Here is a 25,517-nt window from a genome sequence, read left to right on the forward strand (position 1 = left end):
TTTGTTACCAAGTGGTGTTAGAGACAGGACTGGGCAGTAAGGAGATGGCAGAGTAGGCTAGGTTTGCCTACGGGAGGCTGGGAGGGCTTCTGGGAGGAGGTGAGGAGTTACAAGTAGATGTTCCCCTGCTCCCTCTTAGAAATTCTTTCTAGAGAGGAATTTTTCAAGGACCCAAGGAGTGGGAGGCTGTGTTCTCAGGAAATGAGTCCCAGTCTTTGCTGTAGGGGCAGGGTGGGCACCAAAATGGCACATCCCTCTCTCAGGCCCAAGACACTTTTACCTTCTTTCCCAGCTTCTTCCAGAGTTGGTGCAGCTGCCCTGCCCATGCTCGCAGCTTGGAGTCTGAGATCTTCTGTAGGAACCGGGGGCTGGAAGGACATTGGCTTGGCAGAGTTCAGGAAGGCAGCCCCATTCAAAGGCCCCTCTCCTGTTTCTTGTCCGGAGTTATACCTGTCTTTCCAGTCTTCAGGGATCCAGGGCTGCAGCTCCTGCCCCACTGCATGGAAGTGTTCTTGGAGGAACACCTGCAGCTGATCAGCGGGGATGCTGTGGTTGTGGGTGTTGACCAGTTTGTTGAAGTGCTGCAGGACTTGATCTTGGCAACAGGCACAGGGAGGGATCAGTGGAACCCCATGAACCCTCCCTGATCAGATGCCTCTCTGCCTGGCTTTGCCCCTGCTATCTTTGGTGGAAGATTCAGGAGAAGGCAGGGCCCCAAGGAGCCTCACCTGGAGCTGAGGACAGTGGCATGTCCACAAACTGCTTGTCATCCTGGTAGAGTTTGGCCATCTGAACTTGGTGCAGGAGGTCCCCATGGCAGTAAATCTGGCTGCAGAGAGAATTGGGAGGGGGAGAAGAAAAGCTAGAGTCTGGGGCATATTCTCTGGACTGAGAAGAGTTGTGTGTGCCATGTGTGTGCATGTGCACATGTGTGGTAGGGGCTTATGGGTGGTGGCACCATACAGGGCTGAGAGAAGTAGGAGGGTCTCTGTGAAGTAAAGGACCTGAACAATTACTTGAGCCCACGTTGGTTGTTAATTTGAAACAGTATGACATACTCAATGGGCACAATGAGGTTGCCACTTTAATAAGTGACACATGAGAATAAAATGGACCAATTCTCTGTGCAGTTGCCATGTGAAGACCCGGTTAAAAGCCTGTGAGTTGCACCCAGTGGCAATTGCTGAGATTTTTGGATCAGAAAATTTCCAGCTGTAAGATACGGTATGTACCATTTGGGATACAATCACTAGTTTGCTATTGAGTGTTGATTGAAACTGCCTCTATGATTAAAGGACATAAAATATTCCTGAAACCTGAAATACCTATTGTATCTTGGGTGATATCAGAGAAACACTGATAAAGAAGGCAGTGCCCCCAAAGAGTTCCTTAATAAAATTGAAATGGTTTGCACAGGAACACACTACTTGGTGAATGCAAAGGGGAACATAAAAGCCGGTGGCCTCTTTTCCTGCAGGGCTGGGACTTTGGAAGGACCTGAAGAGCCACCAGTAGGTGCCCAATTTCTAGTAGTGAGCAATCTCTATTGACCAAAACAGCTAGTTTACTAATGGTACTTCCAAAGTAGTACAAAGTATCTTGTTTGGAAGGCTACTGTACTCTGACTGACTAATAGAAAGCTTTGGCAAACTTAAGAACAAATCAACTCAGTGTGCTGAATTGCATGCTGTTTCCTTTGCAGTGATGGAAGAATTGAACAATAAAAGCTGCTGGGTTTAGGTTTTTATTGACTCATGGACAGAGGTCAATGGCCTGGCAGATAGGCTGTGACAAACTGAACCATTAAAGAAATGCCCATATGGAGCATAACCCAAGGAGATCACTATGGGAATTTAGGGGCACATTAAAGCAGCTTCACATACCTGATTGTAGATGAAAATGCTTAAAATACTATAAAATACTATATTGGAACAGAAGATACTGTACAAATTTGAACAGCCCATAGTTCCAACAATGGGCCAAGAGGTATCAAGTCAAATGAACATTAATGTGACATATGTCCTCAGAGTGATGGCTTGATAGAAAATTGGAAGAGGCAATTGAAACATTTGTTGTCCTAAATGGGGAGAGAAAAAAGCATGAAGGACTGGCTTGCAAAATTTCATGTGTGTGCTACCATTCAACATGTGGAGGGGAGGTCAAGGGAAGGTCCCTACTGGATAGTCTTCTCTGTTTCTGAAGGATTCTGAGGAGAGGTTACTGATAAGACTATACAATTGTTTTCCACATCATCTGGACTTACTGTTTTACTACCTGATGCAGTGGTCTCCAGGACCAGGAATACACCTACAAGTGCCAGAAGGAGGGATGATCCCTAAGCAAGAAAATGTAATTGTACCTTTAAACATATATGTCAGAATTCCTGAGGGCCTGATGGGGCAGGCCATGCCTACAGCCCATCTGCCTGAACCAGACTGTCAGTGAGTGCAGTTACATCGCCTAGTAGTAGGAATAGCCCCTCATCCTGGACCTGTGTAACCCTATCCTATCAATGGGAGGGGACTCTAGGGGAGCACTGCTGGCACCTGAATCTGTACAGTGGCCAAACCTTGTGTTTCCTCCCAAGGTAGAAATGTTTAGTAAACATCAGTGACAAGTAGAAGGAGGACTACTAGCTGGGGGTAAGGAGATGATTAATTGGGTATGCAACAAAAATGGGAAATCCAATATTACATTGGTGCCTAGAAGAGAGGATCAGAAGAAGGAGATTAATACTGTCTTTAGAATGGTTATACCAGATGCCTGAAATTGTGAAGCCATTTGTCCAGAAGGTATCCATCCATGTAATATGAAAAATTGAGACATTTATTGAAGAAGATATAAGATACAAGAAACATTGTACACAGGACAATGACACTTCAGTCCCCTTCAAAGTAGGCATTTTGGGACCTCACACAGTTCTCCCAATGACCATCAGCCCTGTTGTATTTTACTGAGTCTCACTGATGGCCTGAAATTTCTTCCCTTTCAAAAGTGATTTTAGTTTCTGGAAAAGCCAGAAGTCCCAGGGTGCCAAATCAGGGTTGTAGGGAGGCTGAGTCACCTGGGTGATTTGATGTTTCACCAAAAAAACTCTGCACGAGACATGATGTATGAGTCGGAACATTGTCGTGATGAAGCTGCCAATCACCAGTTGCCCATGGCTGTGGCTTTCTTAATCATCTGAATAGTTTCCACCGAGGAATGTTTAAGCTTAATGTAAAATTTGATGCAGATCTTTTGTTCTACTTGCTGTCATTTTGAATGTGATGGCCAGACAGTACACGCGCTCACTCAAAGGCATCCTCTACCCTCTACCCTCACTGACTAGTACAGTGAACTCACGCATGTGCGTTCCAGTCCTCTCTCCTTGGCTGCCAGGTTACATTGATGTCATGCAAACTGTTCTCATTATATTAATAATGGCTGGACTTTTGGGGGACAGATGTGGTATGTTTGCCGTGAGCACACTTGCCTTTGGAACCTGACAAAGTTGAATGGAGGCCTGCAGTCCTGAGTGTCATTGCTCTGGGGGACATTTTCATATTAGGATATGATGATTAGCTAGACTAATTGTTGACGACTAAAGAGAACTCTAGGAAAATGCCAGTGTCTTTTGACTCTAAGTTTTCAGGTTACTGGGTGAGAAAAGTCCAGTCTAGAGCAGGTGTATGTTTCTGCAGGACTCACTGTAGCCTTCTGTAGGACTGAGTCTCCCAACATCAGTCCCCCTTGCCAGCTGTATGAACGTCATTTCCCCCAGAGAACCTGCCTGATAACCATCTATAGTCTGTCTCTCTTGTTGGTGCATAGAACAGTTCTTACTAGGTTTTGTGCCTCAGAGAGTACAGGTGGAATATATTCAGATCCAGCCCACTGCTGCATTGCTGCAGGCTCCCAATGTTCATTTAGTTCAGGAACCAAAGTGGCTACCCTACAGGAGTACACTTGCTGGCTCCAGTTACCTTCTTTTCTTCTAAAGGATTATTTATTTGATTATTTATTTATTTATTTTTAGAGAGAGGGGAAGGGAGGGAGAAAGAGAGGGAAACATTGATGTGTGGTTGCCTCTGGCATGCCCCCTACTGGGGACCTGGCCTGTAACCCACACATGTGCTGGGAATCGAATCAGCAACCCTTTGGTTCACAAGCCAGCGAGCCAGACCAGCCAGGGCTCCAATTACCTTCTGATCAAAGAAGGGGGTTCTTCTGATAGTAATCAATGTCTTCTATTTTACTATGTCCCTGACATTCCCATAGTGATTTCCATAGGACTGTGCAACATAAGGGCATTATTTTTTATAGACCAATTTTTCCTTTGCCCTTCTGCCTGACCATATGACCAGGTCATAGGACACTGACTGAGAGTAGGTAAAACCCAAACATAGTAGCAACCAGTTTATAATTCATGTAATTCATTTCACCAAACAAATTTGATTTTATCATCTTTAATCAGAGTGGCAGCCTTCCAAAGAGTATGTTCTCTGTTCACCTTGGCACTGCCATCCGTAAACCATCAGCTCCTTTCTGGTCAATTGAGAGCTGTTTATTGGGTACTGTCCAAGTAGCAATAGAGTCTGGCAGCTCATCAGGTTGTTCCAAAGTCAGTCCTGGGGAAAAGAGTACCTGCTGCGGAATACACCGAGTAGCTCTACATTCCCCTAGTAGTATGCCCCTGCATAGACCTGTTCCGTTTTATTATGGAACACTTCTGGGCACTGCCCTCCCTCCTGGAGCATTTATATCACTCAATATATTATGGGTAATTCAAGTTTCAAAGTGATCATAGGGGCAGTTTCAATTAATGTCTGATAGCATGCTACTAATTGCCCCTCAAATGGAAATTGTCAATTCTTTAGTCCAAAGTCCCAACAGTCATGCTGGGAGGTGCCCACAGGTTTTTGCTGTACTCCCAGTCTGTGCTGCACAGGAGGCTACAATCTATGTGGACTCTGACAGCCTTACTGATTAATCATTTGCAATGCCCAGTTAATATTGCTCAACAGGCAGATTTACATGCCTTTTGTTTTATAGTACTAGATAGTGGAAACATTCCCTGGTCAGGCACAATATCCATCCCTGTAACACATTCAGGTGAAACAGATGCAACCACTTCACGTAACTGTTCAAACATACCAGTTTTTATCCATACCACTTTTTAACCTTAGTTCTATCAACCCTTGCATTCTGAATTGTGACCCTGTTAGGACTTCACCAACAGGTTTCGATTTGTACAATACTGGGTAGGAGAAGTGTTCCCTACATTTAGGATAAGGAGAAACAACCATGTGACATAACGTCTGTTCAAACATTCCAAATTTCATCTGAACTTTTATCTTAATCTTTTCAACTTTTGCATTCCATTATCCTCTCAATCTGATTGTAGCCCCTGTTAGGGCATCACTAGTGGCTTTTGGTACCACAGGGCACAGGGTTTTCATGTCACAGAGTCCAAGAAACTTCTCTAATCTCCAACCATTTTGCCTACTCATATGCCTAAAGCTTTGAGTGCTCAGCAGGGGACATATCTAAGGGACTCTGACCCTCTCATCAATCTTTATCCTGATTAAATTTCAGGACAATTGTCCCAGCAGACTGGAGGTCAGGTCTCTTATTGTCCTCTTTGCTTTGCTGTTTTCTAAAGTTCACCAAAGGAGGGAGAATAAAGCAGATTCATTTATGGCCCTTTCATTTTGGGGTGTCTCCCACTGGTACACTCAACCTCTAAGAGTGCTGCATTAAGATTTTTTGTTTTGACCCCTGTAAACAGCTGCTTTATTCATCCCACTTCTTAGTAACTACTTAAAGATTTCTACCCTGCTGGGATGAGTCTCTTGACTCTCTCCTTGCTCTGTGAATAAAGCAAACATTTCTTAATAACCATTTAAAGAGGTCTCCCTGCTGGGATAAGTCCATTGACTCTCTCCATTGTCTATCCTAACAGTTTTCAACTGGTGTGCCTCAAGAATTTTTAAAACATGCAATGCCTGACTATTTAGTCAGGGGCACTGACCTCTTTTGCCTTAGGTTGTCAAATAAAAAATGACAATAGCCAACACAACAATAGTCATCCAATGTGAATGACTGAAAACTATAACTAATTTTTTTGTCAGATTGACAAAAAAGTATTTTAGTAATTAGTTTATGTGTACCATGAGATGAAAAGAAAGTTGAAAATCTCTGGTCTAAACCCATTCTCTTCTTTGTTATTTGTTGTTTCAAAATAACTGTTTTCTTGGGAAATGGATCTGAAGCCACTGGCAGGGGCTCCTGAGATGGGAAGGTGAAGTTTGGACTGGTCGGAATCTAACCTTGGCCCATCTGTCACTTTCAATTTTGCTATTATAGGAAACATTAACTGATTATTTTGTATTTTCTTTTTATTTTAAGATTTTATTTATTTATTTTTAGAGAAAGGGAAAGGGAAGCAGAAAGAGAGGGAGAGAAACATCAATGTGTGGTTGCCTCTTGCACGTCCCCTGCTGGGGACCTGGCCAGCAACCCAGGCATGTGCCCTGTCTGGGAATCAAACCAGTGACCTTTTGGTTCGCAGTCCTGTACTCAATCCACTGAGCTACACCAGCCAGGGCCTGATTATTTTGTATTTTCTTATGTATCCAGTGAGTCAACACCCCAGGAGTTAGATCCATCATCTTTAAATTCCATTGGTAACTTTTTAAAAAAGATTTATTTATTTATTTTTAGAGAGGGAAAGGAGGGAGAAAGAGAGAGAGAGAGAGAGAAACATCAATGTACGGTTGATGGGGGCTGTGGCCTGCAACCCAGGCATGTACCCTGGCTGGGAATCGAACCTGCGATACTTTGGTTCATAGCCCGTGCACAATCCACTGAGCTACACCAGCCAGGTTCCATTGGTAACTTTTACCTTTAGTAACCAATCACAGCACAACTGCTTTTTCAAACCATGGGTGACCCTGTGGCCATGCAGGAATTAAAGGCTTCTCAACCCCTTCCTTTTCATCTTGCTATTCCCTAAGCCACGTGTTTCAGTGAGTCAAGGTCATTCTAGTAAATCACATGTTTTCTGACACCAACTGCAATATTGCAATATAATTCTGGCACTAATCATTTAGCTCAGACATCAGCACCAGGTCAAGGATACAGTCCCCAATATGGCTGCCTTCATTCCAGGCACCAGTTGCAAGTCCAGGGGTCCCCAAGCTACCCCCTATTTCTGACCAACTGGCTACAACTTCAGATATTCACACAAACCCCTCAGGTTTCATATTTTGCTCTGCCAGATAAGCCTTTTTTTTAACTGGGGCCTTAGGCCATGCCAGATACTTTATGCTAACAGTGTGACTTATGGTGGGGGCCAAGAAATACCCAGTGTCTCTTTAATCTTTAGAGACTTGGAGACTGAGTAACTAAGGTCAGTCATGTGGATACTCCATTCCTCTGTAACTGGTCCCCAATAAAATCTGTGGAAAACAAGGTCCAGATGAGCTTCCAGGTTGGCCATACTTCATGGATGTGGTCATGCACTATTGCTAGAAAAATTAGGTGTCTGTATAAATCCATTGGGAGAAGATCACTGGAAGCTTACATTTTTTCTCTCTTGGACTCTGTCCTATATGCCTTTTTTTTTCCCCAGTCCTCACCTGAGGACATTTTTTTTCCCCATTGTTTTTAGACAGAAAGGAAAAGAGAGAGAGAGAGAGATCTATCAGTTGCCTCTCATATGCACCCGGACTCGGAATTGAACCCACAACCTAGGTATGTACCCTCCTAACTGGGAACTGAACCTGCAACCTTTGGTGATGTGACAATGCTCCAACTGAGCCACACTGGCCAGAGTCCAATATGCCTTTCCTGATTTTAATCTGTACTCTTTCACTGTAATAAACTGTACTATGGATATAACCATTTGGTGAGTACTAGGAAATCCCTGAAGCTGAGATGGGCTTAGGGACTCCTGACAGTCTTTTGTCTCTACTTTTGGCAACCAACTTGATCACACAGCCTTTTTGAAATTCCTATTACAACTCCTCAGGATAAAATCTATGAATTATCCCAGACACATCCTTTCCCTTTTTATATTCCAGAATCAATCATCAGCATTTGATCAGCTCAACCTCCAAAAATATATCCCATATGGAACCACTTCTTACCTTTCTGGTCCTGCCAATGAAACCCAAACGCTGGGCCCCTCTTTCTTGGAGCCTCTGCCTCCTCCAGCCTATTACCACTTCTGTCCCAACCACATAGGCCTTCTTCCTGGTCCTTGAACAGTGACCTCAGGGCTTTTGCACTGCAGTTCCCATGCTAGACTGTCTTGTCCCAGATCCGCACAGTATAGTTCTTTCCATGATTGTGCTCTAATGTCAGTTTCTCAAAGACACTTTTCCTACCCTTCTATCTGAAACATTCTCTATTCACCCACTCCCTTGAGTGGTTCCCTAACTTCACTTCACTTTTAATTGTGCTTCTATCACTATTTAGCTTCTATTTTCTTGCTTATTATGTAAGGTTGATGAAGGCAAAGGCCTCATTTTTCTTGTTCACTGCTGCAGCCCTAGAAGGCATAGTGAAAGCTTGATAATCCATATTCACAAAGAATGGATGACGTCCTGTGAGTCTGGGAGGTAGGACAGGGCCTCTTGCCTTTATTATTTGGAGGTAGAAACTGTGGCTCTGGGAAGCAGTTTCTTGTCCTTTGTCACAGAGGTCAGAGGTTAAACCCAGGATCTCCTTTCAGTTCCTTATACCCCATCTCACTTTGAGGCTAGGTAAATTAAGCAGAACATTTCCTAGAACAATCCTGAGAACAGTCCTGCACAGTTCAAGGAGCAGCTTGGAGGGAGGGTAGGAAGGAAGGCTCGTGGCAGGTTCTTCCACTATGCATAGGCCAACTTCAGGCAGGATCTTTCTCCACACTAGAGGTCAGTGCCCGGCAGAGAGCCTGCTATATGAGAAAACCGAATTTCCTTCCCTTCCCTCTGAAAGTCTGACCCCCAATGCTTGAGATCTCATCTCAGCTTCTCTGCTCCATCCCCCGTTGCCTCCTCCACTCCTACCTCTCACAGGGTGGGGGTAGAGCCTGCTGGGACCCCAGCCCCAGCCCTAGCCCCAGCAGAAGCAGCAGGCACAGCTCCCAGGTCTTCTCAGTCATGCTGGCTATGGCTGCAGCCAAATGAGCGAGCTCAGGCACCTCCTGCCTGCTGGGGCACAGCCTGACTCACTTGCCCCACCCGAGCAGCCAAAGTCCACATGTGAGGCGTGGTCACCTGAGGGGTTTGTGTGCCTGGTTTATATGTGGTCTACTTGTTCACAGAAACCACCCCACCCCCAATTTTGTACTTTTTCTCCTCTTCTGTTTCTCAGTCTCAACTAGTACCACTTCTTAGGCCCCTTCCTCAGGGTCATGTGGTTGGGGAATAAGGATGGGGGAGTGGGCACCTAAGGACAAGGGACATAATTAGGCCACACATCTTTGACCAAGATGCCAGTTGCTTGAATGGCCCCAAGACCTCCACCTCAGAAGGTTACCATTTCTTTAACATTTTAGCCTAGCTCAAGATTCTGTCCCACGTGTAGTGTATAACTCAATTTATCTACAAGAAGTGCTGTGGGACAGCAGGAGGGCACAGCCATCCCTTCTGAGGAAGAGTCAGGAAGACCCAACATAGTGGTGACATTTACAATGGGTTTTCAAGATTACTTAGGAGTTTGCCAAGGGAGTGGGCTGGAGACCCTTTCAATGTATGCAGAGAACACTCATAAGGAAATGTGAGAGGCTCAGCATGGCCAGACAGAACCTGGGGGTTGGTGTGGGGAGGGTGTGAGACTAGGCCAGAGGAACATGTTGGCACCAGCCTGTAAATAGCCTTGGCCAAACCAAGGAGGCAGCAGGTTTCCAGTGAGGGAACCAGCAGAGAAACTTGTGAGCTGAGGCAGCAGGATTAGATTTGCTTTAGGAAGCTGACCCCCTCAGCATTAGGGTGGTCCAGGGGCATGTCAGGAGGCTGCAGCAATGGCCCAGGGTAGATGACTGGGGCCTGAAATGGCACATGGGATGGGGGAAGGTGCATACTGCCACCCACCAACCATCTGAGCTTAGTGATTGTATGTTTTTCCTTCATGCCTCAGGCTCGCTGTCCAGGATGCCAGTTGTAGTGCCTGGGCAGAGTTTGCTGTTAGGGTAGAGAACAAACCAAGGCAAGGAGGGTGAGGGAGACAGGTCTCACTCATTAATTTGGTAGTCCTGAGCCCAGTCAAATAAGATTGCCAGGTGTTCCAAAGGTCACAAGAGAGACTACATGATAAGCCAGGAGGAGGGGAGCCTTGACATTCTGTGTGTATCATTTCTACTATTTGGGAAAGGAAACCTTTGAAACTTATCTTAATGGCATCATCCTGAGAAGGGAAGAGGATGGGGAGCTTGGATGCTGGCTGCGCTGCCTACATATAACCCTTAAAACTCTAATAAGGCGAGGTACTCAGACTAGCTGTGTGCCCGCTTTCAGTGTCATGTTCAAGTGTATTTCATAAATAAACTCACCACCTCATTTCTGTCTCTCACCTGAATTCATTCTTGAGAATGAAATGAGAACTGAGATGGGGAAGCCCTCTAACTTGGGCCTTCCTGGTACCATTTGCCACTAGATAAGATAGCCAAGGCCCTGTGCTTTCCTTTGACAGTGTCACATCCCTCTGCACAGGAATAGTCACCTGGGCTGGTAGTTTGCCCACTTCCTTCTTGCTACCCCTGTCTCCAAATGCTAAATGCTTCTTTCTTTTTAAAACAATTTTTTAAATTGTTGTTAAGTACACATAACACAAAATTTGCCATTTCAACCATTTTAAGTGCACAACTCAAATTAATTTACTGTATATCACATCCACAATGTTGTGCAATTATCACCATCATCTATTTCCAAAACTTTATTTTACAATCCCAAACACACATTCTGTAAGTATTTAGTGATAAGTCCTCAGACTGCTCCCCATACAGCCCCCGGAAACCATTATTCTACTTTCTGTCTCAACAAATTTGCCTATTCTAGGTATTTCATATAAGTAGAATCATACAATATTTGTTCTTTTGTGTGTGGCTTATTTTATTTAGCATAATCTTTTAAAGGGTCATTATGTATCAGAATTTCATTCCTTTTAAAGGCTGAATAATGCTATTGCATTTCAGGTACATACCACATTCTGTTTATCCATTCATCTGTTGTTGGACACTGGGTTGCTTTCAACTTTTGGCTATTGTGAATAATACTGCAATAAACATGGGTATAAAAATGTCTTAGAGACCCTGCTTTCAGTTCTTTTGAGTATATATCTAGATGTGGAATTGCTGGATCATATGGTAATTCAATGCTTAATTTTTGAGGAAGCACCAAACTGTTTTCCACAGCAGTCAGACCATTTTACATTCTTAGCAACATGGTACAATGGTTCCAGTTTACCTATTTTCTTGAACACTTGTTATTTTCTTATTTATTTATTATAATTTACTTTATTGTTGTTCAATTACAGTTGTCTGCATTTTCTCCCCACCACTCCCTCCCTTACCCCAGCCAAACCCACCTCCCTCGCTTGCTTATGCCCTCCCCCTTGGTTTTGTCCATGTGTCCTTTATAGTAGTTCCTGTAAACCCTTCTCCCTGCTGTCCCCTCCCCCTCCCCTCTGGCTATTGTTAGATTGTTCTTCATTTCAATGTCTCTGGTTATATTTTGTTTGCTTTTTTCTTTTGTTGATTATGTTCCAGTTAAAGGTGAGATCATATGGTATTTGTCCCTCACCATCTGGCTTATTTCACTTACCATAATGTTCTCCAGTTCCATCCATGCTGTTGCAAAGGATAGGAGCTCCTTCTTTCTTTCTGTTGCATAGTATTCCATCATGTAAATGTACTATAGTTTTTTGAACCACTCATTTACTGATGGGCACTTAGGTTGCTTCTAGCACTTGGCTATTGTAAATTGTGCTGCTATGAACATTGGGGTGCATAGGTTCTTTTGGATTGGTGTTTCAGGGTTTTTAGAATATAATCCCAGCAGTGGAATTGCCAGGTCAAAAGGCAGTTCCATTTTTAGTTTTCTGAGAAAATTCCATACTGTTTTCAACAGTGGCTGCACCAGTCTCCATTCTCATCAGCAGTACACTAGCGTTCCCTTTTCTCCACATCCACTCCAACACTTGTTTTTTGTTGATTTGTTTATGATGGCCATTCTGCCTGGTGTGAAGTGGTATCTCATGTGGTTGTAATTTGCATCTCTTTGATGGCTAATGATGCTGAACATCTTTTCATATGTCTCTGGGCCCTCTGTATGTCCTTCTTGGAAAAGTGTACATTCAGGTCTTTTGCTCATTTTTTAAATGAGTTGTTTGTCTTCCTGGAGTGGAGTTGTGTGAGTTCTTTATATATTTTGGAGATCAAACCCTTGTCAGAGGTATCATGGCAAATGTGTTTTCCCATATGGTTGTTCTCTTTTCATTTTAATGTAGTTTTCTTTAGCTTTGAAGAAGTTTTATATTTTGATGAAGTCCCATTTGTTTATTCTTCCCTTTATGTCCCTGCTCTAGGGGACACATCAGCGACAATCTTGCTGCATAGAATATCTCACATTTTCCTGTTTTTGTTTTCCTCTAGGACTTTTATGGTGTCATGGCTTATATTTAAGTCTTTTATCTACCTTGAATTTATTTTTGTGTATGGTGTAAGGTGGTGAATAAGTTTCATTTTTTTGCATGTAGCTGTCCAGATCTCCCAACATTATTCGTTGAAGAGGCTATTTTTGCTCCATTTTATGTTTCTGCCCCCTCTGTCAAATATTGATTGATCATAGAAACTTGGGTTTATTTCTGGGCTCTCTATTCTGTTCCATTGGTCTATGAGTCTGTTCTTATGCCAGTACCAGACTGTTTTGATTACAGAGGCTTTATAATACAGTTTGATATTAGGTATTGTGATCCCTTCTACTTTGTTCTTCTTTCTAAAAAATAGCTTCAGCTATTTGGGGTCATTTTTTGGTTCCATATAAATTTTTTGAAATGTTTGTTCTGTATCTGTGAAATATGTTATCGGTACTTTAATAGGGGTTGCATTGAATGTATAAATTGCTTTAGGTAGTATGGACATTTTGATGATATTAATTCTTCCAATCCATGAACATGATATATGATTCCATTTGTTTGTGTCTTCCCTAATTTCTTCCTTTAGTGTTGTGTAGTTTTCTGAGTACAGGTCTTTTACCTCCTTGGCAAGGTTTATTCCTAGGTACTTTATTTTTCTTGTTGTTACAGCGAATGGGACTTCCCCGCTGATTTTTGTTTCTGATATTTCATTGTTGGTATACAAAAATGTCTTTGATTTCTGAATATTTACTTTGTATCTCGCTGTTTTTCCAAATTCATGTATTAGGTCGAGTAGTTTTTTTTGTGGAGTCTATAGGATTTTCTCTGTACACTATCATGTCATCTGCAAATAGTGACAGTCTTGCTTCTTCCTTTCCAATTTGGATGTCTTTTATTTCTTTCTCTTGTCTTATTGCTGTGGCTAGGATTTCCAATACTATGTTGAATAGGCGTGGTGGGAGCAGACATCCTTGTCTTTTTCCTTATCTTAGTGGGAAAGCTTTTAGGTTTACCCACTGAGTATGATGTTGGCTGTATGTCTCTCATATATGGCCTTTATTATGTCAAGGTATGCTCCCTGTACTCCCACTTTGATGAATGTTTTTATCATAAATGGGTGTGGTACCTTATCAAATGCTTTTTTCCACATTTATTGATACGATCACGTGATTTTTGTGTTTCCTTTTGTTTATGTGATATATTGCATTTATTGATTTGTGAATATTGTACCATCCTTGAGATGAATCCCACTTGGTCATGGTGTATGATCTTTTCAGTGTATTGCTGGATGTGGTTTGCCAATATTTTGAGGATTTAGCATCTATGTTCATTAGCGATATTGGCCTGTAGTGTTCTTTCTTTGTTGTGTCCTTATCTGGTTTTGGAATTAGGGTGATGCTGGCTTCATAAAAAAAGTTTGGTAGATTCCCATCTTTTCAGCTTTTTTTGAATAGTCTGTAAAGGATAGGGGTTAGCTCTTCCTTAAATGCTTTGTAAAATTCTCTTGTGAAACCATCCAGTCCAGGGCTTTGTGTTCTGGGTTTTTTGATTACTGCTTCAATTTCATCATCTGTTATTGTTCTGTTCAGGCTTCCTGCTTCTTCTTCATTGAGTTTTGGAAGATTATGTTTTTTCTAGAAACGTGTCTATTTCACCCAGGTTTTCAAATTTCTTGGCATATGGTTGTTCATAATAATTTCTTACAATCTTTGTATTTCTGTGGTGTTAGTTGTAATCTCTCCTCTTTCATTTCTGATTTTGTTTATTTGGGTCCTCTCTCTTTTTTTCTTGATGAGTCTGCTTAAAGGCTTGTTGATTTTGTTTATCTTTTCAAAGAATCAGCTCCTGGATTTATTGATCCTTAGAATTGTGCTTTTAGTCCCTATGTCATTTAATTCTCTTTTGATCTTGGTTATTTCCTTCTTTCTACTTTCTCTAGATTGTCTTTGTTGTTGTTCCTCCAGTTGTTGTAAATATAGGGTTATGTTGTTTATTTGAAACGTTTCTACCCTTTTTAGGTAGGCCTGCATTGCTATGAATTTCCCTCTCAGGACTACTTCACTCTGTCCCATAAGTTTTAGATTATTGTAAGTTCATTTTCACTTGTTTCCAGAAACTTTTTGATTTCTTTCTTGATCTCCTTCTTGACCCATTCATTGTTTAATAGCATGCTATTCAATCTCCATGAATTTGAGTGTTTTGGGTTGTTTTTTTTTCCCTTGAGGCTGGTACTAGTTTCAGTCCCTTGTGATCAGAGATAATGCTTGATATGATTTCAATTTTCTTGAATTTGTTGAGGCTTGTTTTGTGACCTATCATGTGGTCTGTCTTTGAAAATATTCCACATGCATTGGAAAAGAATGTGTATTTTTTGCTTCTTTGGGATCAAAGACTATATATATATATATATATATATATATATATATATATATATATATATATATATATATATATATCAGTTAAATCCATTTGAACTAGGACATTGTTCAATGCCACAATATCTTTGTTGATGTTTTGTTTGGAAGAGCTGTCCATTTTTGACAGTGGGGTGTTAAAATCCCCCACTATAATTGTGTTGCTGTCAATATCTTTCTTGAAGTCCTCCAAGATTTTCCTTATATATTTGGGTGCTCCTATGCTGGGTGCATATATATTTACAATGTTTAGGTCTTCTTAATGGATTCTTTCCTTGAGTATTATGAAGTGACCTTCTGCATCTCTTTTTATGGCCCTTATTTTGAAACCTATTTTGTCTGATATTAGAATTGCTACTCCTGACTTTTTTTCCCTGTCCATTTGCTTGGAATATTTTTTTTTCAACCCTTCACTTTCAGTCTGTGTAGGTCTTTTGTTTTGAGGTGGGTCTCTTGTAGGCAGCATATGTGTGGGTCATGCTTTCTTATCCATTCAGCTATTCAATGTCTTTCAGTTGGAGCATTTATTCCATTTATGTTTAAGATTATTATTATAGGTACTTATTCATTGCCATTTCACTTCCTTCATACCTGTGTTCCTCTCTCTCTCTCACTCTTTTTCTTTCCTTTAGCATCTCTTGCAGTGCTGGTTTGGTGGAGGTGTATCCTTTGAGTCTTTTTTTTTTTTTTGGCCTGGGAAACTCCTTATTTCACCTTCCATTTTATCTATCTATCTATCTATCATCTATTTAAAATCATGTTCTTTTAAAAAAATTTATTTATTTATTTTTTTAAGAGGAGAAGGGAGGGAGAGAGAGAGAAACATTGATATGTGGTTGCCTCTCACACACCTCCCACGGAAGACCTGGCCCACAACCCCAGCATGTGCTCTAGACTGGGAACCGAACTGGCGACATTTTGGTTCACAGGCCAGTGGTCAATCCATTGAGCCAGACCAACCAGGGCTGGACTTCAGTTTTAATTGAGAGCCTTGCTGGATAGAGTAGTCTTGCTTGCAGGCCTTTGGTTTTCATTACTTGGAATATTCCTTGCTGATCCCTTCTGGCTTGTAGCGTTTCCATGGAGAAGAAAGCTGTTAGTCTTATCCCGGGGCTCCCTTTGTATGTTCCCAAGAAACTTCCTGTTTCTTGCTTGCTGCCTTTAGGATTCTGTCTTTATCTTGGAATTTTGCCATTTTAATTATGATGTGTCTTTTCTGTTTAAAGATTTTATTTATTTTTTAGAGAGAGGGGAAGGGAGGGAGGAAGAGGAAGAGAACATCAACGTGTGGTTGCCTCTCATCTGGCCCCCACTGATGACCTAGCCCACAACCCAGGCATGTGCCTTGACTTGGAATTGAACCAGTGACCCTTTGGTTTGCAGCCCACGCTCAATCCACTAAGTACAGTAGCCAGGTCTAATTATGATGTGTCTTGAAGTGGGCTTCTTTGGTTTCCTCTTGATTGGGACTCTCTGTGTTTCCTGGATTTGTGTGTCTTTTTCCCTCATCAACTTAGGGAAGTTTTTCATCATCACTTTTTCAAACGGATTTTCCAACCTTGCTCTTCTTTTTCTCCTTCTGGTATTTCTATTGTATGCATAATATTCCATTTCATGTTGTTCTGCATTTCCCTTAATGCCTCTTCATTCTTTCTGGGTCTTTTTTCCTTTTCTTGATCTTTCTGGGAGTATTTCTCTACCTTGTCATCCAGCTTGCTAATTTGATCCTCTGCTTCATCTAGCCTGTTTTTGATTCCTTCTACTGTGTTCTTAATTCAGAAATTGCATTCTTCATTTCATGTTGGTTCTTGTTGATAATTTCTATTTCTTTTTTAAAAAATATATTTTATTGATTATGCTATTACAGTTGTCCCATTTCCCCCCTTCACTCCCCTCCACCCTGTACACCCTCTCCTACCCACATCCCCCCACTTTAGTTCATGTCTATGTGTCATACTGATAAGTTCTTTAGCTTCTACATTTCCCATACTATTCTTACCCTCCCCCTGTCTATTTTCAACCTACAATCTATGCTACTTATTCTCTGTACCTTTTCCCCCTCTCTCCTCCTCCCACCCCCCTGTTGCTAACAGGTGATCTGTTAAGGGAGATCCATGTGATCTCCTTTCTGTGCTTCTGCTCCTGTTCTAGTTGTTTACTTAGTTTCTTTTGGTTTTGCTTTAGGTGTGGTTGTTAATAATTGTGAGTTTGCTGTCCTTTTGATATACATGTTTTTTCTTTATCTCCTTTTCTTAAATAAGTCCCTTTAGCATTTCATAAAATAAGGGCTTGGTGATGATGAACTCCTTTAACTTGACCTTATCTGAAAAGCACTTTATCTGCCCTTCCATTCTGAATGAAAGCTTTGCTGGATACAGCAATCTGGGATATAGGTTCTTGTCTTTCATGACTTGGAATATTTCTTTCCAGCCCCTTCTTGCCTGTAAGGTCTTTTTTTTGAGAAATCAGCTGACAGTCTGATGGGAACTCCTTTGTAGGTTACTGTCCCCTTATCTCTTGCTGCTTCTAGGATTCTCTCCTTCATTTTTACCTTGACTAATGTAATTATGATGTGCCTTGCTGTGTTTCTTCTTGGGTCCAACTTCTTTGGGGCTCTCTGAGCTTCCTGGATTTCCTGGAAGTCTATTTCCTTTGCCAGAATGGGGAAGTTCTCCTTTATTATTTGTTCAAATACATTTTCAATCTGTTGCTCTTCCTCTTCCCCTTCTGGCACCCCCACAATTCAGATGTTGGAAAATTTAAAGATGTCCTGGAGGTTCCTAAGCTTCTCCTCGTTTTTTTGAATTCTTATTTCTCCATTCCTTCCTGTTTGGTTGTTTCTTTCTTCCTTCTGGTCCACTCTATTGTTTTGAGTCCCAGTTTCCTTCCCATCACTATTGGTTCCCTCTGCATTTTCCTTCTTTTCTTTAGTCATAACCTGCATTTGTTCATCTAATTTGTGACCAAAATCAAACATTTCTGTGAGCTTCCTGATCACCAGTGTTTTGAACTGGATCTGATAATTTGTCCATCTCTTGGTTGCTTAAAAGGATGAGTTCTGGGGCATTGATTTGTTCTTCTGTTTGAGCCCCCCTTTTGGTTTGGTTGCTCCTTTTATGATGAGGAGGCGGAGCCTTAGGTGTTCACCAAGGCTGGGCACTCCAGTTGCTAGATTGTGACATTGTATGTGGTGGCAGGGTTGAGAGGGAACAATGGCGGTTGCTCTGTTCTCCGTGGGACCTTAGTCCATTCTCTGGGATCCTGGGTTGTGCGCTCTGCCCTGCTCCACAATTGCCACCTCACTGGGTCTGCCAGATGCCACTTGTGGTCTCAGGGTCCACCCGCTGCGATCTTGCGCACCCCAGATGCCTTATGTGCCCCCAGATGCCTTATGTGCCCAACTGTCTCTGATCTCTGCGCTGCCCCTCCTACTGGTGTGGATAAATGGGTCTATTTCAACTTCTTGGCTGTCCGACTTCCATTCAGATAAATTTTCTGTCAGTTCTGGATGTTATTCTGCCTCTAAATTGTTGTTGTTCCAATCTTGGTTGTGTGTGGAGGTACGGTGCGTCCACCTATGCCTCCATCTTGGCTGGACAATTGTAGTTCTTTTAAAATTCTCAATCTGACTTCCGGCAAGATGGAGGCATACCTCCTCACACAACCAAGATTAGAACAACAACAATTTACAGCTAGAACAACACCCAGAACTGATAGAGGATTTATCTGAATGGAAGTCAGACAGCCAAGAAGTTGAAGTAGACCTGTACATCCAGACTGGCAGGAGAGGACGAGCCAGGTGGGTGTGGGTCAGCGGCGCGCGGAGGTCGGGGAAAAATTGGCGCAAAATTGGCGCGAAAGCCATCCGGTGCTCAAGAACACAGCTGTGGTCCCTGAGTACGCAAGCTGTGGCTGGCAGACCCAGTGAGGCGGTGATTGTGGACCAGGGCAGAGCTCGCAGCCCAGGATCCCAGAGAAGGGTCTGAGATCCCAGGAGAATGGAACTACCGCCATTGTTTCCTCCCGTTCCTGCTCCTGCCCCCGCCCCCACATATAACGCCACAATCTAGCGACTGGGGTGCCCAACCCCGGTGAACACCTAAGGCTCCGCCCTCACCGTAACAAGAGCGACCAGACCAGAAAAAAATGGGAAGAAAAGGAGAGACAGGGAGAGACATGTTTCCAACAGAAGAACAGATCAGTACCCCAGGACTCATCCTTTTGAGTGACCAAAAAATAGCCAATCTATCAGATGCACAGTTCAAAACACTGGTGATCAGAAAGCTCACGGAATTGGTTGATTTTGGGTGCAAATTAGATGAAAAGATGCAGGATACGATAAAAGAGATGCAGGAAGATACACGGAGGAGAGCCAATAGTGAAGGGAAGGAAACTGGGTCTCAAAACAATACAGTGGACCAGAAGGAAGATAGAATCAACCAAGCAGGAAAGCATGATGAAATAAGAATTCAAAAAAATGAGGAGAAGCTTAAGAGCATCCAGGACATCTTTAAACATTCCAACATCCGAATTATAGGGGTACCAGAAGGGGAAGGGGAAAAGCAACAGATTGAGCACATATTTGAACAAATAATAAAGGAGAACTTCCCCAATCTGGCAAAGGAAATAGTCTTCCAAGAAATCCAGGAAGCTCAGAGAGCCCCAAAGAAGTTGGACCCAAGAAGAAACACAGCAAGGCACATCATAATTACATTAGTCAAGGTAAAAATGAAGGAGAGAATCCTAGAAGCAGCAAGAGATAAGGGGACAGTAACCTACAAAGGAGTTCCCATCAGACTGTCAGCTGATTTCTCAAAAAAGACCTTACAGGCAAGAAGGGGCTGGAAAGAAGTATTCCAAGTCATGAAAGACAAGAACCTATATCCCAGATTGCTGTATCCAGCAAAGCTTTCATTCAGAATGGAAGGGCAGATAAAGTACTTTTCAGATAAGGTCAAGTTAAAGGAGTTCATCATCACCAAGCCCTTATTTTATGAAATGCTAAAGGGACTTATTTAAGAAAAGGAGATAAAGAAAAAACATGTATATTAAAAGGACAGCAAACTCACAATTATTAACAACCACACCTAAAGCAAAACCAAAAGAAACTAAGCAAACAACTAGAACAGGAGCAGAAGCACAGAAAGGGAGATCACATGGAGGGTTAGCAACAGGGGGGTGGGAGGAGGAGAGAGGGGGAAAAGGGATAGAGAATAAGTAGCATAGAATGTAGGTTGAAAATAGATAAGTGGAGGGTAAGAATAGTATGGGAAATGTAGAAGCTAAAGAACTCATAAGTATGAAACATGGACATGAACTAAAGGGGGGAATGTGGGTGGGTACAGTGGGGGGTACAGGCTGGAGGGAAGTGAAGGGGGAAATGAGACAACTGTAATAGCATAATCAATAAAATATATTAAAAAATAAAATAAAATTCTCAATCTAATACTTGCTTCAGCAGCACACATACGAAAATTAGAACGATACAGAGAAGATTAGCATGGCCTCTGTGCAAGGATGACATGAAAATTTGTGAAGTGTTCCATAAAAAAAATTAAATTAAATTAAATTCTCAGTCTAATAGTTCCAAGATCCCTGCTAGATCTGAGCTTGCTCCGATACTTTTCCTATCACTTCAAACTGTTTTCTTCTTTGCCTTTTAATATGCCTTATATTTTTTTGTTAAAAGCTGGGCATGATATACTGGTCAAAACAAACTTAGTACTGGTTTCTGCATGGGTTTTGGCTTGTGAGTTTTTTCTCTGGTAAGTTGCAATTCTCTGTATTCTCCTGTCTCTCCAGTTTTGGGGGTGGCAGTTTTCCCTGTGATCTCAATTCTCTGAAAAATCTGAACTCTCTGAAAGAGTTGTTAATTTTTGATTTGTTCAGTTTTTAAATTGTTGTTCAGAGATCACTCTGATCACTTCCAAGCTGGGCTAGAAACTAGAAACACTCATTTGATTCTTTTTTTAAAAAAATAATTTCTATTTCTTTCTTTATTTTTTTATTTGATGCAACATTATCATTATACTTTACTTCTTTTATCAGTTCACTTTAGTTTTTTGGACACATTTTTAATGACCACTTTGAAGTGTTTTTGTTTAGATCTAACATTTGGTCTCTCTTAGGCAGTTTCTCTTTTCTACTTATTTTTAAAGTGTGTGTGCATACATTCCTGTGTCTTTATACATCTTGTAATTTTTGGCAAGAAATGGACATTTTAGATAATATGGACATTTTGGGTACTGGCTCCCCTCTGCCCTCCCCTCCTCCTACCAGTGTTTTTAAAAATTGCTGCTTGTTTGTTTATTTGAGGAGTTACTGGCTAGATTATTTCAGTGAATTCTATTTCCAACCTCAGTGTTAAGCCGGATGTTGCTTCAGAGTGGAGCACATCTTTAGTTATGCCCACAGTCACCATAGAATGACTGTGGTCTTACCAAAGCTTTCTTCCCTTCTCCTCCTGAGTACTTAGCTGATAACATACATGTCAGCTATTGTTCTATTGCTTTCAAAAGTGCCTAAGGACATACAATGATCCAGACTAATACATTCAAGTTTGAACTCCTTAAAATGAATGGTTCAAAAGCATAGTTTGTGAGATTTGTTCTGAACTCACCTCTCTGCTCCCTTCTCCAGCACTGGGCCATGGTTGCTGGGTCCAGGCTGGGTGATTTGCAATATTTGTAAGCATCTCAACAGAACAATAAAGCATTTGAAGTATGTTGCTGGGAGGCCAAGTTGTGTGGGGCACTGGGCTGGGGTACCTGGGGTAGAAGGGTCAGGTCCTCCCAACAGAGTAGAATTTCCACTTTATTAAAATGTTCCAGGAGGGACCCAGGGCCTAACCCATGACCTCCAGGTTCCTACCCTGTCCCCATCCACTATGACCAAGGACGGGCGGGACGTATAGGAGGGCATGGGGTCTCCAGGGATGGAGAATGAAGAGGCAGGAGAAGGTAGGGACTCATGCACAGGTTTAATGAGGCAGGAGCTGGAGCTAGAGGAGCACCTGAAGGCAGAGGGGGCAGTGAGGCCCATCACTGTGGCAGCAGGCTAAGCAGAAGGGCAACTGTGAGGCAGTGGGGCTCCAGGAAAGCTGTCTGGGTCCCTGAACTCAGCCGGTCACCATAGAGATCCAGGAGCATCAGGACCACTCCATTGGTCCAGCCAAACCCCTCCTGGAGAGAGGCATGGCCAGTGGGGAAAGACCCTGGGGAAGGCCCCAAGTGCTGTTAGGTACGTGTGTGGGATCTCTACCCAGAGGCTCTGGCCCTGCCTAGCTAGTCCCAGGGGTACCAAGGAGTACTAGTCAGACTCCTCCCTGTGGACACACATGGGAGGAAATGGAGGCTTAGAGGGAAAAGTTATGGTCAGCTTGTGGGGACAGCAGGGCCCCCCAAATCCCTGTAGGATGTTGGCCCACTCACCTGAACTTCATACTCCCCTCCGCCACCGGGTTGTCCACCATTGCCGATGTCATACTGGGGACAAGAGGACAAGTTCTAAGGTCAGTACTATCCCTAGCCCACCCCCTCCCCCCATCCAGCCCTCTAGGAGGAGCAGGAAATGGGAGCCTTTTGGGAGAAGGGGCTGTAGTCTGGCGCTTACCCATGCAGTGCCCAGGAATAGCCACTGGGTGCCACCACTGTCCCGGGATCTGGGCTTTGCAAAGCCTGAGAATTCCCCACCTCACCACAGGTAGGAGTACTGCTGGGAATGGGCTCAGGGCCCGCTCACCTTCTCATACATGGCTGCCTTTTGGGAGTAGACATCAAAGTTGGTTCGATCCACCCTGCGCCAGCTGGAAAGCTACTTCCTGAGTCCAGGGTGAAGGCGACTTGGCCAGACCTGAACCCCCGCCCCGAGGCAGGACCCTGAACCTCCAGAGCCCCCTGCCCCAAGGGGCTCAGAGGCCTGAGCCTCTCTCTCAAGGAGGAAAGGAGGCCCGGGCCCTGCAACCTCCTTTCTGGAACCACAGGTGAACCTGCTCTAATCCAGGGCCTGGTTTTGGAGGGAGTGGAGGGCTGATTCTCCTGACAAGTGGAGGTGGGCATAAATGTTTGCTGAGCGGGAGGCTGAGAGAGCCGGAGGAGTCAGAGAAAGACCGCCCCCCCCCCGCCCCCCGCATCCTTTGTTCACAACTCCCCAGTACCTGGAAGGCTGACCCTCTACACCCAGGCGGTAAGGTCCTGGGGTATGTCCCATCCCTGCCTCCTACCTCTGATGACCAGGTCCTGGAGGGGGCCCAGGCACTGGGGAAGTCCCACTGCTGGCCCGTTTTCCGGAGAGATGTTGGGATTCCGTATCGATAGGTCAGTATCTGGCTGTCCTGCAACGTTCCAGACATCACTACAACTGTGGGTGGGGGCTGGGCCGGGAGCCAGGAGGCTGGGCTTTCCTAAAGCCAGATGTCACTTTCCTGGGCCTTCTCTTCTTGTCTCACACCTGCCCCCTGGTGGCTGCAGTGGGACCGTCAGGCTAAGGCACAGGAGGGGGTGGCTGACACTTGCCAGAGGTCACTGCTCAGAGTCAGGGAGAGAGCAAGTGGTGCTGCCCCCTCACCTCCAGGTATTTCAGAGCCTTGTCCACGACGTCTGGGTCAGAGAAGCAGCCCGCCCAGAGAGGAGCAAGGTTGGATGGGTAAAACTCTCGGTTCTTCTTTCTGTTTTCAAGGTCATAGTCAAACCAGACACCTTTCTCTTCGTCCCAAAGGATGGCCTTCAGGGCAGCCAAGCGCTGTTCCCGCAAGTTTCTGTACATCGTGGCTTGAGAGTCATTCCCTGCGGTGACATTTGGTTTAGATGGAGTAACCAGGGCTCCTATCCTTGGGCCCCATGAACTTCCAGAGGTCTAATACTTTGGCATCCTATTGTTGTCCCCAAGGTCTAAGGAAACATGCCTACTTATAGCCCACCACATTTTGGGCTTCTAGTGTTACAGAACAACAACAAGGGTGGTGCCTTGGGATGATATGCTATTACTGAGAAAGAAAAGCCCCCCAGGTCTGTTATGTCCACCGTCTATAGGAAAGATGTCTTTCAATGCCAGAGATTCATGAAAAGGAAAGGAAACATTTATTTAATGCTGTACAGACTTAAAGTAGTGACCTAATGACTTCATCAAAATCCCAAAGTCCCTTAAAATACCCTCAAACACACAGTCCTTCCTTTCCCCCCTTTGCCCAGTCTGGGGTACCATATCTCAGGAAAGGAAATAGAAGTCCACGGCTCTGGCAGCCCCTGGTTCTTCCCAGTAATCCATCTTGGCTGGTAGACCTCCTCGGTCTCTACCGTGTTCACTCAGTTCTACTCGGGTTTTACTCGGTTTTACTCGGGTTCTGCCTCGGTTCCCTCGGTTCAGCTGTGTCGCTGGGATCTCTGCTCCAGCCACGTGGTCCTCTCTCTCAGGGCCACTGGAGTTCCCACTCAGCCAAAACCACGTGCTTCTCTCCTCAGCGACTGCAAGGAAAAGGGTCGCCACTCTGCCAAAGCTGAGTGGTGGTTCTCTGCTAAAGCTGTATTGTGATTCTCTCTCACAGGGCTGCGGAGTCTCCACTCTGCCAGAGCCACGTGGTTCTCTCTCTCAGGGCTGTGGGAGTCTCCACTCTGCTAAAGCTGTGTGGTTCTCTCTCTCCAATGGCTGTGATTGTCTCTGTACTTCCACAGCTGCATGGTTTTCCCTCTCAGGGCTGCGGGAGTCTCCACTCTGTCAAGGCCGCGTGGTTCTCCCCCTCAATGGCTGCTGTGTCTGGGTTTAAATCCCCGCGCCAATCTTCCTCTGCAGACGCATTTCCGACTCCTCCCACACTTGGCCTCACAGGCCAGAACTCATATCCTTCCAGCTTTACTGGGCTGCCATCATGGGTCTGGGCAGGTGCAGCCCCACGTCAAGGAGTTAATCATCTCTAAGCTCTCATGCAGGTGCTGTAACTCCGGGGACCTGCCCCCCAGTTACGTCTTGGTGGGGAAGTTATTTCCATTCCCCTGGCTCAGGGCATGGCCACAGCTATTTAACATACTTATGCAACCAGTCAAAGGTTAAATGACCACACCAGAGGTTAGCTGCAAAGCTGTTGCTATGGGAAACAGCTCTCAATGGCCCTGTTCCATTTGTCCCTTCCCCCAACCCACACCTGGGGGTGGTGGTGAGGACATCCTAAAATCTGGACACCTTGAGATCTGGACCCCATTTCAAATGCCCATTTGGGGTCCCCCCTCTTGGCTGCACCTGTAACACTAAGACCTGGAATTCCCTGAGCAAGTGGTCCTTTGCAGCTCCCAGGACCTGCACTGTCCTGTCCCCAGATTCATCCTTGGTAGAACACTGGCTGTATGGATTCCCTAGCTCTGAGGACACAAATGTGCAGCTGTTTTGGGAGAGGAATCATGAGATTTTGGATGTGTGGAATAGGGGGTCTTTTCATAGGCTCTAGAAGGCCTTCCCAGTAAGAAAAGGAGGGGAGTGAAGATAAGAATAGACCCCCATTTGTACTCC

General features: G+C 43.9%; 2 protein-coding genes, 1 long non-coding RNA gene and 1 other non-coding gene across 4 annotated transcripts; 1 reads left to right on the top strand and 3 right to left on the bottom strand.

The window, feature by feature from the left end:
• Positions 1–106: 106 nt before the first annotated feature.
• Positions 107–9,139, bottom strand: LOC123820218 (trehalase-like). Its single transcript, XM_045840960.1, has 4 exons — positions 9,039–9,139; positions 729–829; positions 451–595; positions 107–368 (listed from the first exon to the last, which is right to left on the bottom strand). Exons 1-4 carry the CDS (start codon positions 9,131–9,133, stop codon positions 260–262), a joined length of 450 nt encoding a protein of 149 aa, XP_045696916.1. The 5' UTR covers positions 9,134–9,139; the 3' UTR covers positions 107–259.
• An 11,330-nt stretch (positions 9,140–20,469) lies between these two features.
• On the top strand, positions 20,470–20,572 carry LOC123820230. Its single transcript, XR_006785917.1, has one exon. It is a non-coding gene; the product is annotated as a U6 spliceosomal RNA (small nuclear RNA).
• Positions 20,573–21,980: 1,408 nt separating this feature from the next.
• On the bottom strand, positions 21,981–22,808 carry LOC123820224. The gene is made up of 3 exons (XR_006785915.1): positions 22,761–22,808; positions 22,451–22,504; positions 21,981–22,201 (listed from the first exon to the last, which is right to left on the bottom strand). It is a non-coding gene; the product is annotated as an uncharacterized LOC123820224 (long non-coding RNA).
• A 204-nt stretch (positions 22,809–23,012) lies between these two features.
• LOC123820210 (trehalase-like) lies at positions 23,013–23,798 on the bottom strand. Its single transcript, XM_045840949.1, has 3 exons — positions 23,586–23,798; positions 23,242–23,352; positions 23,013–23,024 (listed from the first exon to the last, which is right to left on the bottom strand). The coding sequence occupies exons 1-3, from the start codon at positions 23,781–23,783 to the stop codon at positions 23,013–23,015; spliced, it is 321 nt and encodes a 106-aa protein (XP_045696905.1). The 5' UTR covers positions 23,784–23,798.
• Positions 23,799–25,517: the final 1,719 nt, after the last annotated feature.

The sequence above is a fragment of the Phyllostomus hastatus genome, unplaced genomic scaffold, assembly GCF_019186645.2.
Source record: "Phyllostomus hastatus isolate PE091 unplaced genomic scaffold, TTU_PhHast_1.1 phas_contig_1155, whole genome shotgun sequence".
In the NCBI taxonomy this organism is placed as follows: domain Eukaryota; kingdom Metazoa; phylum Chordata; class Mammalia; order Chiroptera; family Phyllostomidae; genus Phyllostomus; species Phyllostomus hastatus.